The sequence below is a fragment of the Urtica dioica genome, chromosome 4 (assembly GCF_054948205.1).
Source record: "Urtica dioica subsp. dioica isolate 48M chromosome 4, U.dioica_male_clone48M_v1_H2, whole genome shotgun sequence".
NCBI lineage: Eukaryota > Viridiplantae > Streptophyta > Magnoliopsida > Rosales > Urticaceae > Urtica > Urtica dioica.
Window position 1 is genome coordinate 938,434 of NC_142759.1, and position 15,699 is coordinate 954,132.

Here is a 15,699-nt window from a genome sequence, read left to right on the forward strand (position 1 = left end):
TCAACGTGTTTAATCTAAACGATATTTCCGTTACTAACTGTTTTGCAAATAATGGCATGGATGAATAACACAATTAGGAATCTTAAGTTGTACGTGAAAATGTGTGTATATATATATATATATATATATATATATATATATATATATATATATATATATATATATATATATAAACTGGTTTTTATGAAAGTGTGAAATACCGTTCGTGTTGGGTATGATTCATCATTCATTTTAATTTTGAACAAGTACAAAAAAAAATGTAAAAAACATGTAACCATATTGTAAAAAATGTAGAGTCACGAATAAACATGTAGCCATGCAAGTTGTGGGAGTAAATGTCGAAAAAGACATGAGATCTAGCTAACGATATAATCTGTGGGTCGTCTCTATAGTCTATAGGCGGATCGGAATATCAACGACGAGACAAAATATCTTCGACCAATTATTGACTTGAAGTAATAATTATTATTCTAGGCAAATTATATGGCTGCATATGGTTTTATATACTACAAATTGACGATCCGATGTCAAATCCAAATTGAGAATTGTAAACAAACGTCAGTATTTTATTTTAGTGTAAGTTTCATATATATATATATATATATATATATATATATATATATATATATATATATATATTTATAACTAGTCGTTGTGCTGATATGGCACTAATTATTGTTGGTTGAAATTTCATTTTTATCTACGTTGTTTTTTTTATTAGTCTATTTCCGATATACACATTTTTATTGATTAGTTGTAAATGAATTTGTTTCTTTTCTTAATAAAAAAACAGTAGCTACTTTTGCCAATGAGCACATTACGTTAGTTTTTTTTTATTAGTTTGATTCTGAAACACGTTTTTTTTTTTTTGTTAATTGATATTAATTGAATTTTAACAATAAATAGTTACTATTTTATTCCTAGACATATTCAATGAGCGACATATGTGTTATTTGAATTATTCATGAGCGTTTTCTTTTCACTAAAACGTTTGAATTTGATATTTTTTTTATCTCTTAGCCAGTGATTGTTTTTTATTTTTACCATGGACGATTCATCTCTTGCACTTTACGAATTTGGTATTGCTTATATATGTTTTTTTCTTCAAATTTGTGCTGTTTATAATGAGTTCTTGCACTTGTCGAATCTTGTATTGCTTGTATATGATTTTGCTTCAAATTTGCGCTGTTATCAATGAGTAATAGTTGTTAATAATTTACTAATTTTTAGGAATCTATGTTTTCGCACAATTAATAATTGTTAATTTTGTTAATAGGTAGCGATTCATCTTCTTAAGGCTATATTTATGGGTTTATGCACAATTAATTACCGTTAATTATTGATAATACATGGCCGTCTTCATATACTTCTTCTTAAAAAAAATTATTGATTTTTCTCGTTTGGCTGATTTGTAGCCTTGTTAGTGGATGCTTAATATTGATATATTTTTTTATTTCAAGTAATTTTTTTTGGTGTAAATGTGAGAGGAAATACTATATTTTTTGTTGGTTAATAAAAATATCCTAACCATGGCTACTTGGCAATTCTAAGTTTCTTAATGGCCATTTTCAACACCGCTCATCTAAATTTATTTAAAAAATGAAAACTTATATTTTATTGTTGATTCATGAGGCTCGATGTATTTTTTATTAATATTGAAATATGAATTTGAATTATTATAGAGGGGTTGTACATTTTAATTGTAGATTACAAAAGAATGTTATTTGTGATTAAAAAAATAATTGTAAAAAGTTAAATATAATGAGAAGAAATACTACCACCAATTTTCCAATTTTGGTAATGAAGATCTGGTTTAATACACATTCTAAATTAAGGTTTTTTTTTCTCAAATTCAGAAAGTTAAGTTGAAATTGTGTTCAGTTTTAATTTAACGTAACTATAATGTGAGTAAGATAATAGCTCACTGCTCTGCTCACCTGACTTGTTGATTAATTTAATAAGATTGATTTGTCAATTAGTGTTCAAATCTTTTCGCATCGCAATCCAAATATAATAAAATCGTTTAGTATTGTGCAGCACGCAAAAAATAACGTGGGAAACCAAAATTTGGTTAATTGTTTGATCTTATATTTATAAATATATAATTTACTAAAATTGGGTTGCAGAGTATATTTTTCAGCATTGAAGGAAACGGAGTCACATGCTGACATGTGATTTAAAAAATAAAACAATTTACCTAAGATACTATCTATAGTAATTTGCTTTGTATAAATAGATTAGTCTCATATTAGTTATTTCAGCAAAAAATAATTATAAGATTCTTCCACCGGGAACCGGCTAAGCTCTGAATTTTAACAGTGAATTAAAGCAGCAATCAAACCGGGAGGATATAATAAAATAAAAAAAATCAGATAAGAAAAAACATTAATAATTTTTTTTTTTTACACAATCACGAGGATAAATGAAACTACAATTATTTGACTCTGATTAGTAAACGGAATTTAATTTAATTTTTACCCGAGGTTAAAAAGTTATATGGCCGTACCACCGAGTTCCAAGAGAGTTGACTATTATTTGTAGACTCTGTTAAGAGAGAGAGATAGAGTTATATTCCCAATGGAATATAATATGGGCGAACCATCAGCCGGAGTTAACGGCGTTAATTTGACTGCGAAAATAAAAGAGAGACTGACGTTTGATTTTGTGTTAAATCAAGGCGACAGTTTCACGCTGCGTTTTGCGAGATTCTGAATAAGACTTAAATTGTATAAAATATTATTATCAGATTCTCACGTAAAGAATCGGATGAAGAATACAAAATTACAAATGCACGTATTATATCTTCTGTACAAATAAATATTAGTCTATTTTAATACCGTAAAATTCTAATTACCACTTTGACGAGGTTTACAATTTATATATATATATATATATATATATATATATATCCGTAAATGGACGGATCATATTAATCCATCCGTTCAATCCTAATTAGAATATCTATTTTGTTTGGATCATGTTTAATTAGATTTAATTTATTTTATATTAATCTTGTATGTTAGATAATCTAATTAAAAAAAAATTAAATCATCATTTATAAATTTTTAAAAATATTTATTTTTAAATAAAGGCCTTTTTAATCATGGGTAATAGAACACGCGATTAATACACCATGTAACTCTATAATGATAGTCAATCAAAGTGCGCACTATTGCTAGAATGACTATAGACTTGAATTCAATCCTATCTAGGTCATCAAGCTAAATATAAACCAAAGTAATGTGAACAAATAGAAGCATAAATATTTCATTGATTGTAAATAAACAAACTCTAATTATCGTTGAAATGATCCTATTCGTATTCATCTTATTCGAGTATGAAATTCTATGAATCGACTGAGATACACAAGATTAAATCGTGATTGACCTAATAATATTTTAGTTACTAAATCTACAGAGCAAAGATCCGATACGTGACAATCAAAGGGGAAAAAATGATCATTTCTGGAAACAAATGTAAAAAATATTGATTCTGTTAAACCTCACGGGACAACAATTTTTAAACAAAAACTCTCCTTGTAACTCCAAATTTTGCAACACTATAGGAAAATGTTTAAAGTTACTTTAATGAACTATGAAATAAGTTTCTTATATGCAGATAAGTAGTTGAAATACTTGTGTTATCATTGTGAGAGGTTAGACCATAAATGAAAACAACTTTTTACCGTAAGAAGGACATTCTTACTTTATCAATAATGTTCCCTCCTTTTAGCTAAACATAATTATAATCGCACCCCTTTAAATGACTATTATAAAACTATTTACTTTGATGATATATTCAATAGTGAAAACGACTAGTGAGAGCATTGAGCCAATGTGTAAATACATTATCCTTTAACCAAGGATATCAACAACAGCTTAATGTATTTTTTTTGTTAAAAAAAACCAGTTAATGTATGTTATCTGATTTCAATCTTGTATATCATAAAGTAATATCTATAAAGTTAAACATTAAAACCACTAATAAATTAACTGATTTTAAACAATTACAAATTCAAAGATTACGGTTATATAAAAAAAAACAATAAGAACAACACGGAAAATAACAAAACAATTAAATTACAAGCTTTACAAAGGTGCCTTAACCCAAATTTGTGGTCCTCCCCCTAAATAATTATTTAATTTCGGTTCTCGGCTAACTAAAAAAAAGAAACAATTAACTTTAGTTAACAAATTTTTTTGTTCTTTGTAATTTAAAAATCCTCAAAATGCCATAAATTTAATTTTTTAGTTACAAATTTATTCCAGGATGTCTTTTTAAATGTTCATTAATTCATAATCGCATGTCAATACGTTTCAACCAGTAAAGAAAATGAAATCATTTGTTGAATGATGAATCATATCTTTTCGACTAGCCTAAGTGTTTCCAATGCGTACAGATGTCTACATTTAATTGGGAAACGCTTAGGTCACATAGATAAAATTGTGGATGTAATAAATAAAGGCTGATAAATTTAATGTTATTTTAGTGTTAACCACCATTTTAAAATTAGCTATAGTTTTTATCCTAATAAAGTTCCAACCAACTCATATGAGAGACGTCGATAGAAAATAGCTTAGGTAAATTATTAAGAGCACTTAAAGCGTTACCGTTAGAAGTAATAAAAATTAATACACGCAATGGATAAGATCTAGCTAAATGCTACTAAGATATAAAATATCTATGCATTAAAAAAATATATAAACTAGAGGGTGTCGCAATATGTACTGTGAACTTTGCATTAATAATATTAATGGCTAAAGACATTAGATGCCATTATTATCTATCCAAAAGCACCCACTATTTTTTTTTCCATTGGGATAATTGCATAGTAATAAAGGACACATTTATAAGATGTTATTCTAATCTTATAATAAGATTTCCTTTTTTACATTTGGAAGTGTGGCACAGATGGAGTTTCAAATCCAATTATAACAGTCAAATTGTGCATATTATTTTTTCATTAGAGATTTGCTCACATAAAAATCATATCCCCACCATAACCACTTTTTCTTTAATTTATATTACATTCTTGTAATTTATTTTTCTTATTCTTACTAGCTTTCTTAATTAATTTGTGGTGGATTTGGAACTTTATTTTCATTTACTATAAAGAATCATCTAGTCATGGACTATAATGTATACTATGTATGTATGGCATTTAGGCTACCAAATCCAATTTGGCTAATGAGCACTTCAGTTTATCTGAAATACCATATCCTTTATCCTTAATAAAAAAATAATTTCAGAAAGATCACGTAATAAATTTACCTTTTAAAAAAAGTTATCCCAGTGCCCTTTCCTTTCATGACCAAATGGAATAGGATTTTACAAGTATCACACTATTTTAGTAATTACTAGTGATCTGTGAAAGACACTAGTCATTGGAATTTTTTCATTCTAAAATGTTATAATAAACCAAATGAATTTTTTTTTTTTAAAGGAAAAAAATAAAGTACAAAAGAGCGAGCAGTGCACCGGTTTTTGATTGATGTATCAACCAACTAATGTGTTAAAAACTCGGATTTGTTTGACCCATTTTATTTATATACAATATTTTGTTTGAATGGAATATTAATTATAATACTTGGAAGAAGCTAGAGTCTGTGTTACCTAATACCTATACTCCTGAACTAAATTGTTGGTTTGCTGTAACTTCTCTGTGACTTAATTTACACCGATTTCTGAAATTCTTGGGATCAACGATGAAAAATATATATTATGGCTGTTAACTTAACTTATTATATGTAGTAAATGAACACCAATAATAATAGAGAAGGCTTCTTAATTAGCATGGCTATTTAATAATAACAATAAAGCTCCCAAACAGACGAACTGATATGAATTAATAATAAAGAAAGAGAGAGAAAAACGACATCATAAAACTATTATTTATAAATTTAATATCATCTAGAGTTTTTTTTTTTTAATTTATTGCCCCAAAAAAACCCATTTAACTCAGACTCAGAGCTTCAGTAACCAGAAAAGTGGACCCCACGTTGAATGGACAGGATCAGAAGGCTGAATCAGAGTTCAGATTAAAACTCTGAGCAAAGGCATTGAAACCACCACCATCAATTTATTCATGCATGCAAATTGCAAAGTCAAAACACTAATATATGAGATTAAAATGATGTTAAAAATCGAAAGTTAACTAAAGATATGAAGTTATGAACTATAGCAATAGAAAAGGTGTTGAGTGTAAAACAAGGGTAATATACTAATATGTGACATATTTTTATATGATATGAGAGAGAGAGATTTTTTGAGATCTGTATACACTACAGAGAGAGAGAGAGAGAGAGAGAGAGAGAGAGAGAGAGACGGTGACGATCCATAACATGGAAATGTGACAGTGAAAACTGCCAATTCCAATGCTCCCACGCATCACGTTGACTTGGTATTTTGCGTCCACATTGTTTTGTGACTTTTTTGCCACTTGCAAACCAACAACTAATAATATGGTTACTCAAAAATGATATCGAGGTAAACAAAATAAGAAAATACAATTTTTTTATTTATGTAGTTTTGAGGTAAACTGAAATGCACATAAAAGAAAAAAAAGGAAGCTCTTTTTGAGTTAAACTGCTAAACTTATAAGTAATAGCTTGTTGTCACACTTAAATTATAATTTTATAGTTTTTTTTTTCTTTATTCTGAAAATTGACAACATATTATATAAAATGAGATGCGGTAATTAATTGTGTATTTATTCAATGTTATTTAAAAAGAAAAATTGATTAATTAAAATTAACTGTAAGTGTACTAAAAGTAATTATCTGTATAATTCAAGGCTCACATGGCCGTCCATTTACCCTTTTTTTTTTAAAGAAAAAATTGGGTTGTGCATAATTGTTTAATCTCTCTGTGTCTGTGTGGATCTCTATATCATCATCACATAATCCCACATCAGCACAAAATGAGAGGGTTTGGTTGATAGAAACGGAATAGAGAGAAACAACTCAGAGAAAAACAAACATGGAAAAAAAATATATATATAAAAAAATATCATGGTGGTTTCTTATCTTTCTCTCTCATAATCTTCTCTTCTCTTCTCCCACTTTTATTTGTTGTCCTCTTTTTGATTAAACACTGTTTTGTTCATTCATTCCACACACACTTTTCTTTTCCTTATTTCATTCGCTCTCACTTTCCGATTCTGAGCTCAATCCCTAAAAACAATGGTGACTGGTTGGAGAAGAGCTTTTTGCACGTCAATCCCCAAAGACAGAGAACCGAAGCCACCTTCGTCGTCGTCGTCGATTGACCAGCAACACTGCGACGACGTTGACAATCACCGGAGTCCGAAAATCAGCTCCAAATTCGGATTCTTCTCGTCGAATTCGAATCCTTCGACGCCGAGACTACAGTCTCAGCCGGTAGCCAGTCCAGGTCTCCGATGCCGTACGACGCCGTCTCTCCCGAACAGTCCTAAGCTCCGGTGCCACATCAGCAATAACAGCGTTCCTTCGTCGCCGAAATCTCCATCGACTTTCTCTCTTCTCAAATTGAGAGTTCTCTCTAAGGTATGAATGGGATTGTTCGACCACATTTCTTGTTGTCTTTTTTGCTTCTTTATTTTCTGATTTTTTTTTTTTGTTATTATACAGACGAGGTGTGGGATTTGCGTACAGAGCGTGAAGTCCAGTCAAGGAACGGCGATTTTCACGGCAGAGTGTTCACACTCATTTCATTTCCCCTGCATCACGGCGCAGGTTAAGAGGAACGGCGGTCATGTGCTGACGTGTCCAGTTTGCTCCGCCGCGTGGAAGGAGCTTCCTCTGCTCTCACTTCATCACCACCATGAAATAAAACCTCAGTCCACCACTCCGACGAAGACTTTGAGAGTCTACGACGACGACGAGCCTTTGATGTCGCCGACGGCCGGTGCCGCGTTCGTTCCGATTCCGGAGGAAGGAGACGATGAGAGCGGCCTCACCGGAGAAGACTTCCGCGGCTTCTTCGTGAACAGAGCGCCGAGATTGGACGTCGGAGGAGCAAAAAGAAGTGTAGATGTGAGGCTTCTTCCCGACGCGGCGATCGTCGCCGCCGGAAGAGGATACGAGACCTACGCTGTGGTCATGAAAGTAAGTTCGGCGGCAATTTCCGGCGGAGTAACGGCGCTCATGAATCCGACGCGGCGAGCTCCGGTTGATCTCGTGACGGTCGTCGACGTTGGCTCTGCAATCGCCGGGATTCACGCGGCCAAGCGCGCGATGAGGCTGATCGTATCGTCGCTCGGAAGCTCCGATCGGCTTTCGATCGTCGCGTTCTCATCCTTGTCCAAGAGGCTTTTGCCTCTTCGCAGAATGAACGGCGCTGGAAAACGATCTGCGCGGCGAATCGCCGATGCTCTCGGCGCCGTCGCCGCCGCGGAGAAAGGAATCTCTGTCGGCGACGCCGTGAAGAAAGCCGCAAAGATTCTCGAAGATCGCCGCGAGAAGAATCCGGTGGCGACGATCGTCCTTCTCTCGGACTCAGGTCATCCGTCGGCTTCCGCCGGGAGTTTCCCCGTCCACACCGTCGGGCTCGCCGGTGCTGACCCCGACGCGCTAGCCAGGCGCGTTGCCGGACTTCTCAGAGTGACCGCGCGTGATCTGCACCTCCGACTCTCTGTTCTCTCCGGATCTTCCCCGGCGGAGATCGCGGCGGTTTACTCTCTTGCGAAGCGGCCGACGGTGGTGTGCCCTAGCTTGATCCGGCTGGGAGATCTCCACGCGGAGGAGCAGAGAGAGTTTCTCGTCGAGATCAGAGTCCCCACGTGCTCTCCAAGGTCTCATCACGTGCTGTCCGTACGGTCAACGCATAGCGACCCCTCGTCCGCCGAAATTATCCACTCCGGTGACTATCCCTTGCTCGTCCCTCGCCCCCAAACCGTCCGATCTGATCCCATCATCGAGCGGCTGAGAAACCTCCACGTGGCAACTCGCGCAGTGGCTGAGTCTCGGCGATTGACAGACCACGGAGACCTAACCGGTGCTCGTCGGCTTCTCTCCTCGGCCCGCGCTCTGCTGGCTCAGTCTAAGTCGGCTTCGGCTGATGAGTTCTCGGTCGGCTTGGAAGCGGAGATTTCGGAGCTGAATCGGCTCAGGATTCACCAGAGACCGGCTCAGAGGAGCTGCGATGACAACAAGGCTGAACAGCTCACGCCCACATCGGCTTGGCGCGCCGCGGAGAGATTGGCTAAAGTGGCGATAATGAGGAAGTCGATGAACAGAGTCAGCGATTTGCACGGATTTGAGAACGCTAGATTTTAGTTTTTTATTTTTCTTTTCTTTATTTTGTTAAAAAATAAATTAATTTTGTTATAGAAATGCGAATATTTTTACTACTATTGTTAATTCCATGAGCAAAATTAAATGAAAGAAAAAAGAACAATGATTGGAGGTAAAAAAAAAAAAGAAAGGAAGTTAAAGACTGATAATGGGCCCAACCCAGGCCCATAATGATTAAAATCGGTACCCGACGGTTAGGTCCTTTTGTGCAGTGGAAAGGATAAGTATGGATAGTGAGAGTCAAATTTTGGTATTTTGTGATATGTACATAACTCCGTGTCTCTCTATTTTGTTTTGTCTGCATTCAATTTTTATTTATTTTTATTTGAAGTATAAGATCACATCGAGTTTGTATGATTGTTGTGGATATAAAGTAATGAAAATTCGGAGACTGATTAGTGTAGCGGAAAAAAGGGGAAAGATGAGAAAGAGATAGAGATAGAGATAGAGAAAGATAAAGAGAAGAGGTACATTTGTTTCTTAGTGAATCAGAATTATGTTTTCCATTTTGTTGGGTCTAATCAGTTATTTTTTAATGTGTTGGAATTTAGCTGCATTACAAGGAAAAAGGTGACTGGGGTCTATTTTATTTTTTCTCTCATTTTTTTGTATGTTTGTATGAGCTGGTTATATTGTTTTGAGGCGGGTTGTTCTTGTTTATATATTTATTAAAATTGTTCTAATAAAGGACATATGATAGTGCCAATGTCTCATTTGAAAAAGAAAGAAATATCCCAGTTTGGTTTTTGCCTGGGATTAAATTGAGTAATTAAAAGGGTTTGTCCAAAATCACAGTCAAATTTGGCTTGGCTTTGGAAAGTGCAAATTATTATTATTCTTCTCTAATTAAATAACATGATTGGACTCCCATACGCACACAAATTAAGCATCTTAGAATTTGTATATATATATATATGCATGAAATTAATGTTTCATGTGCGTATATAGTTGAGCTCAACTTATTTTTATGTAGCGATTGTGAGATATTACTATTGTCGGTACCCAAAATAATACCAAATAAATAAATAATTAATATATCTAGAAATTTGGACAAACAATCATGTGGTTGTGTGTATGCGTGTGAAAAGTGATTACACTAAGCATTTTCTTTTTCCTTATCTTTCGTCATAATTAAAGCTAAGTATGCTTCGATTTTATATTCATTTGGAAATCATATATGTCGACCGTAAATTGTGAAGCAATAATTGCGTTTGCATCAAAGGAATACATAAATGAATGAACCTTTGATTTTGTACAAATATATTTTAATTTTATAATTAATTTGTGTTCGCATTTAGTGTTTGAATTATTGCGAATACACTCAAAGCTCAAACCCACAAGCAGATATGGGTATTTTTTTTTTTAAAACGATATGGGTATTTATTGATCGGCAACATAAAAATCATTCTTCAAAAATAAATAAATAATCACATCACAAATCCGTTAGTTAGGGATGTCACACTTTATTTTTTGCTGATCCATATATACTTTCAACTTGTCAATTAGTCAAACATCACATATTTAAGTTTGTGAGTTGATGTGCAATTCTTTCTGGCCCCGATTCAATCATTCTATTTCTAAGTCTAACCTTCCTTTTTATTTCGTTCCTCCCCAAGATAATAATAATAACAATTAATTTAATGCAACTATTTATTTTGGTAATTTAAATAATAAAAAAAAACATAGAAACACAAATCGAATGCGGTTTAATATATCTCTCCCTATTCTCAACTCAGCACAAAACATCAATTATGCTTTGCATTAAGGACTAAAGTAAAGCACTAATTGATTTTTTTTTGTGTGTGTTTAAAGCAAAAAATTATGCTCAACATTAATGCCCTTCATAACTCTCTTTATGTTCTTCATTGTTGTAATCTTTTTTAAGAACTAGATAATCACATGGTTGGAGTTTTGGATCCATGGGATGAGGGTATCCTATTATTTTAATTTATTTTATTTTTTCCTGTTACATCTTTAAGTTACCAATACATAATTACATAGGAATACAAAAGCTACCAAAAGGCCTTTTCTGTGCATGCCTAAATCTGAGGGAACATTCAGAGAGAGAAATCTTCCTTCTATTGCCACATTGCTTTGCTTCAGATCAGGAGCTCAACAATGCAGTAAATTAATAAAAAATTAAAATCAAACTTTTGAGGTCACTGGTTATTTATTTCCTTTAATTGCGCAACACTTTTACATAGAAAACCCCTTTTGATTGTGTATTCATGAGTGCTTACCTTTTTTTTTTTTTAATGTTTTGAACTTCTCTCAATGTTGCCATTATATTTGTAAAAGGAATCATTTTAATTCGTTCTAGGATTAATGCGTCCCAATAATACTAAAGAGTTAATCATTATAATCTATTTTAATCACACCTATAGCTACGTATCAGGAGGCGTATCGAGGTAATAAATTATTTTTATTGTGCCGTATCTTTTTTTATACCTTTTTAGTAGTAATTACTATTTATGCCGTACCTCCATCGTTTTTTTCTTCTTCTTCTTCTTCTCATTCATTTAATAAGCGTACTGAAAAGTCTGATTTTGAAAAAGATTTCATTTATGATCATATATATCCGTTAACACTCGTTAGAAAGTATGAATCAGTATCCCAGCAAGAAAAAGTTATGAATCAGTGAAAATGATTAGGTATATTACTTCGTATAAGACATTTATATTGTTGTCAAATTTAAATTACGGACTCCTCCCCAACGTTTGCAAACTTGACGGCACGTGCATGAAATTTTTATAAAATTTCATGGAGGCCAGTGGCAGAGTTATATGTATATATATATATACAGAGAGAGAGAGAGAAATGTCAATATTCAATACATATAAGGTTATCTTTGATTTATGTCGTTGACAAGTCTATAAAAGAATTAGTTTTTTAGGCGAAAATGAAAGCTTAAAGTAAGGACATAATAAGGTATGCACAAAAAAAAAGTAAAAAAAAAAAAAGAGGAACGAGATATTATAAGAGAAAACTTTGAAAATGAGATAACTATGTGATTTCTTATATATAGCAGCTATTTTTATCAACAAAAAAAAAAGACTGATTAATCTCCCCCAAGCCGTTTTAGTTTACTCTAAAACAATTTGTATGGTTTGTTGATTTGGTTTTTTAGGGCTTTTGTTTAGATTGGCTAGCCGGCGCGGAAAGGATAAAGAAAAAACTAATTAAAGAGCTTAGTATTGTAGCTATATATTAGTTTTCATTAAGATTATGCATAGCAGTTGTTATTTATTTTGCTACTGATCAATTTGATTGTTGAATAACATTCAACAACATGAACTACACAGGCTTGATCCTCTTAATAAAGAAGCAACTCTTTTGCTTTTTGCATAATACAATTTTTTGGTTGAAGATGTTGCCGGTCCGGCACGCGAAAAATGAAGAATTTAAATGCTTCAGTCTCTTAATATTTCAATTCTAATGGAAAAAATATTTATTTATTTTTTCTGGTTTGGTTTTGTAGTGTAGAAATTAAATAGGAAGCTTTTTCATTATCCTTTTATTTTCATTTCCCCCCTTTCATGCTTTTTGGAATAGCAATTGGAAATGAATTATTATAAAATTTAAATAACTTAGTGTGATACTTATATTGGTCTAGTGGTAATTTCACGTTAACTTCAAAGTGGAGGTCGTGAATTCAATATCTACCGAGTACCGACAACAAATAATCTTTGAAGAACTGACTTAATACATCTCAAAATACATAGAGCCTATTAAAATAGTATGTAACATTTTTTTTCGGAAAATAGCATGTACATTATTATATCCTGTGATAGTGAAATTTAGTACTGTAATTATTTGGCAGTCCTCTCAATTTTCGTTTAAAGACAAAAAAAAAATATATGAATTTCAACACGGGCTAAGATTGACATTGGGCTTTAATGGGCCTAGAATGGTAAAAGAAGCCCAAATCGCCGTATCAAATCAATTCAGTTCCGACTCTTCAACGTTCTTCTTCGCTTTCTAATAATAATAAGGGTAAAACTAGCTAACCCTAAAAAACCCGATTCAATTCACCGGCGACTATGGATTACCAGAACAAGCTCGTTCTCGCTCCGATGGTTCGCGTCGTAAGTTCTCGAACATCATTTTCATTTAGTGTTTTTTCTTTTTAAGTTAATTTCTGGTTAATTTAGTGTTTTTTTCTTCTATTTCTTGTTTAGGGTACATTACCGTTTAGATTACTAGCCGCTGAATACGGAGCAGATATTACTTACGGAGAAGAGATTATCGATCACAAGCTTCTCAAATGCCAGCGCAGAGTAAACGGTAATTGATTCTCTCTAGAGAATTAGAGAGCTTGGGAACTCCTTTTTGTATGGTATGCTATGAAATTTCACGAATTTGTTGAGTTCATTGATAATTTAATTGGCCATCAATATGGTGGAATGGGTATATGGTATGTCTATTTGTTGAATATGTGAAGTTTGAGCTTAATGGAAAGGTAAACTTAGGGCAAACTAGGGTAATCAAAGACAGAGAAAGCTTGTTTTATGAAGAATGTCGTCGTGTTTAGGAACAATCCTTGATTAGTTCAGTAAACTCGAAATAGTAACGATTGGATTTGATCGACCCAACTGTTGAAACACAGAAGCGCTTATACGGAACTTGTCGTGCAGAAAATCTTGGGTCGGTTGATTTTGTAGAGAATAAGACAGAAAGTGTTGTTTTCAGGACGTGCAACGAAGAGAGAAATCGAGTTATTTTTCAAATGGGAACTTCCGACGCCGTTAGAGCTCTCAATGCCGCTCAGTTAGTGTAAGTTCATTCCAAGTTTTGTCTTCATTTCCACTCTCTCTTGTTTTTTTTTGTTTCCTGGGGAATATCGTATCCAAACTAACTTCTTGTCTCGACAAAATGCCTCGAAAAAGTGATCGAATCGAAAATATTTTTTTTTGTTTTGTTTTGAAGGTGTCGAGATGTGGCGGCTTTAGATATTAATATGGGCTGTCCTAAGTCATTTTCCGTGAGTGGTGGAATGGGTGCAGCCTTGCTCTCAAAGCCAGATCTCATTCATGATGTATATTATTATTTTTTTTTCTTTTAAATTTTTCTCACAGTTTTTTTTTTTCTTATTAAACATGGAATTTTTCGCTTCTGAATTTCAGATATTGACGACTTTGAGGAGGAACTTGAACACGCCAGTTTCGTGTAAGATTCGATTATTAAACTCCTCTCGGGATACCGTGGAACTAGCGAGACGTATCGAGAAAACTGGTGTATCTGCGCTCGGTGTCCATGGAAGGTTTTTGTGTGTGTGTGTGTGTGTTTGATTAGCGACTAATATATGCATATCGACATTCTCAGTAATATTTTCTTTTATAAAAGACTTGATCAATAGTCTTTTTTGAAAACTTGCAGGAAAGTTTCTGATAGGCCTAGAGATCCAGCTAAATGGGATGAGATCGCTGATGTTGTGGCGTCTCTATCAATCCCAGTCATAGCAAACGGCGATATCTTCGACTACGATGATTTTCAGCGCATCAAAATTGCTACAGGTAATGTGTTTGTAAATTATCGAAAACATTTCGATATGTACAAGGAAAATCTCGAGAAATTATCCTTGGTACTACCGTTCATGCTTTTTTTAGTTTCTTAATCTCGGTATTCTTAAAGGTGCGGCTTCGTTTATGGTCGCGAGAGGCGCTCTATGGAACGCTTCAATCTTCTCCCCTGATGGGAAATTACCGACAGAAGAAGTGAAACGAGAATACGTTAGGAAGGTAAATATCTTTGACAACATTAAAGTATATACGTGTAATTATATTATCTAAACTCGATAGAAACATGATTGTAATGATACCATATTTTTTTTTATTCACAGAGCGTTTTATGGGATAGTGACATCAAATTCACGAAGTATACTCTGAAGGAAATGATATCACATTATTCTTGTCTCGAGCTACCCGAGGGAAAGGGCGTGACCAAATCCGAATCGTTGATGGATCTAGCGTTAGTGTCTTTTTTTATTTTGTGATTGATTAATTCTTACAAGGATGTCAATTTATAATTAGACCTTTCTTACATGTTTTTTTATTAATATTTTATTCTCCTGCAGGAAACATTATGGCGAGGAAAAATACTTCGAGTTCATTACCAAAAATCGGTCTGCTAGTGGAGATAATTGAGGAAATATACAAATCGAGTGAAAACAAAAATGAACAAAACTTTATACGAAATAATGAGATAATTGAGGAATCCGACATTAATATTCAAGTCGCTTTATTATGGAGAGCTCTTTCTTTCGTCGGCAGTTTTTGTTTCACAAATTTAAAGTTTTAGAGAATATAAGAAAGCTCACAGTATCGTATATCCATTGTTAATTTTTAGGATATGCATTTATTTGGCGTGACATGTATTTACTGACCAAAGATGTAGCAAACATTTCAGTCGCGATATCAGTTGCTGA

General features: G+C 33.4%; 2 protein-coding genes across 3 annotated transcripts; both read left to right on the forward strand.

Moving 5' to 3' along the window:
• The first annotated feature begins 6,920 nt into the window (after nucleotides 1–6,920).
• LOC149399025 (E3 ubiquitin-protein ligase WAVH1-like) lies at nucleotides 6,921–9,331 on the forward strand. Its single transcript, XM_089612720.1, has 2 exons — nucleotides 6,921–7,526; nucleotides 7,611–9,331. The coding sequence occupies exons 1-2, from the start codon at nucleotides 7,182–7,184 to the stop codon at nucleotides 9,255–9,257; spliced, it is 1,992 nt and encodes a 663-aa protein (XP_089468846.1). The 5' UTR covers nucleotides 6,921–7,181; the 3' UTR covers nucleotides 9,258–9,331.
• Nucleotides 9,332–13,222: 3,891 nt separating this feature from the next.
• LOC149399026 (Aldolase-type TIM barrel family protein) lies at nucleotides 13,223–15,536 on the forward strand. Of its 2 annotated transcripts, none has more exons than XM_089610989.1 (9): nucleotides 13,223–13,360; nucleotides 13,454–13,559; nucleotides 13,910–14,048; nucleotides 14,202–14,310; nucleotides 14,399–14,535; nucleotides 14,652–14,788; nucleotides 14,907–15,013; nucleotides 15,115–15,242; nucleotides 15,349–15,536. In XM_089610989.1, exons 1-9 carry the CDS (start codon nucleotides 13,316–13,318, stop codon nucleotides 15,416–15,418), a joined length of 978 nt encoding a protein of 325 aa, XP_089467115.1. In that variant the 5' UTR covers nucleotides 13,223–13,315; the 3' UTR covers nucleotides 15,419–15,536. The 2 variants fall into 2 exon arrangements, with proteins under 2 accessions (XP_089467115.1, XP_089467116.1); XM_089610990.1 differs by having other exon boundaries at nucleotides 13,965–14,048.
• Nucleotides 15,537–15,699: the final 163 nt, after the last annotated feature.

Bases quoted from the DNA above. Each gene is read 5' to 3' on its own strand.
- LOC149399025 (XM_089612720.1), top strand. From the start codon at position 7,182: ATGGTGACTGGTTGGAGAAGAGCTTTTTGCACGTCAATCCCCAAAGAC. The intron at 7,527-7,610 runs GTATGAATGGGA...GTTATTATACAG, and splicing joins AATTGAGAGTTCTCTCTAAG to ACGAGGTGTGGGATTTGCGT.
- LOC149399026 (XM_089610989.1), top strand. From the start codon at position 13,316: ATGGATTACCAGAACAAGCTCGTTCTCGCTCCGATGGTTCGCGTC. The intron at 14,049-14,201 runs GTAAGTTCATTC...TTTGTTTTGAAG, and splicing joins CTCAATGCCGCTCAGTTAGT to GTGTCGAGATGTGGCGGCTT. The intron at 14,311-14,398 runs GTATATTATTAT...TCTGAATTTCAG, and splicing joins AGCCAGATCTCATTCATGAT to ATATTGACGACTTTGAGGAG.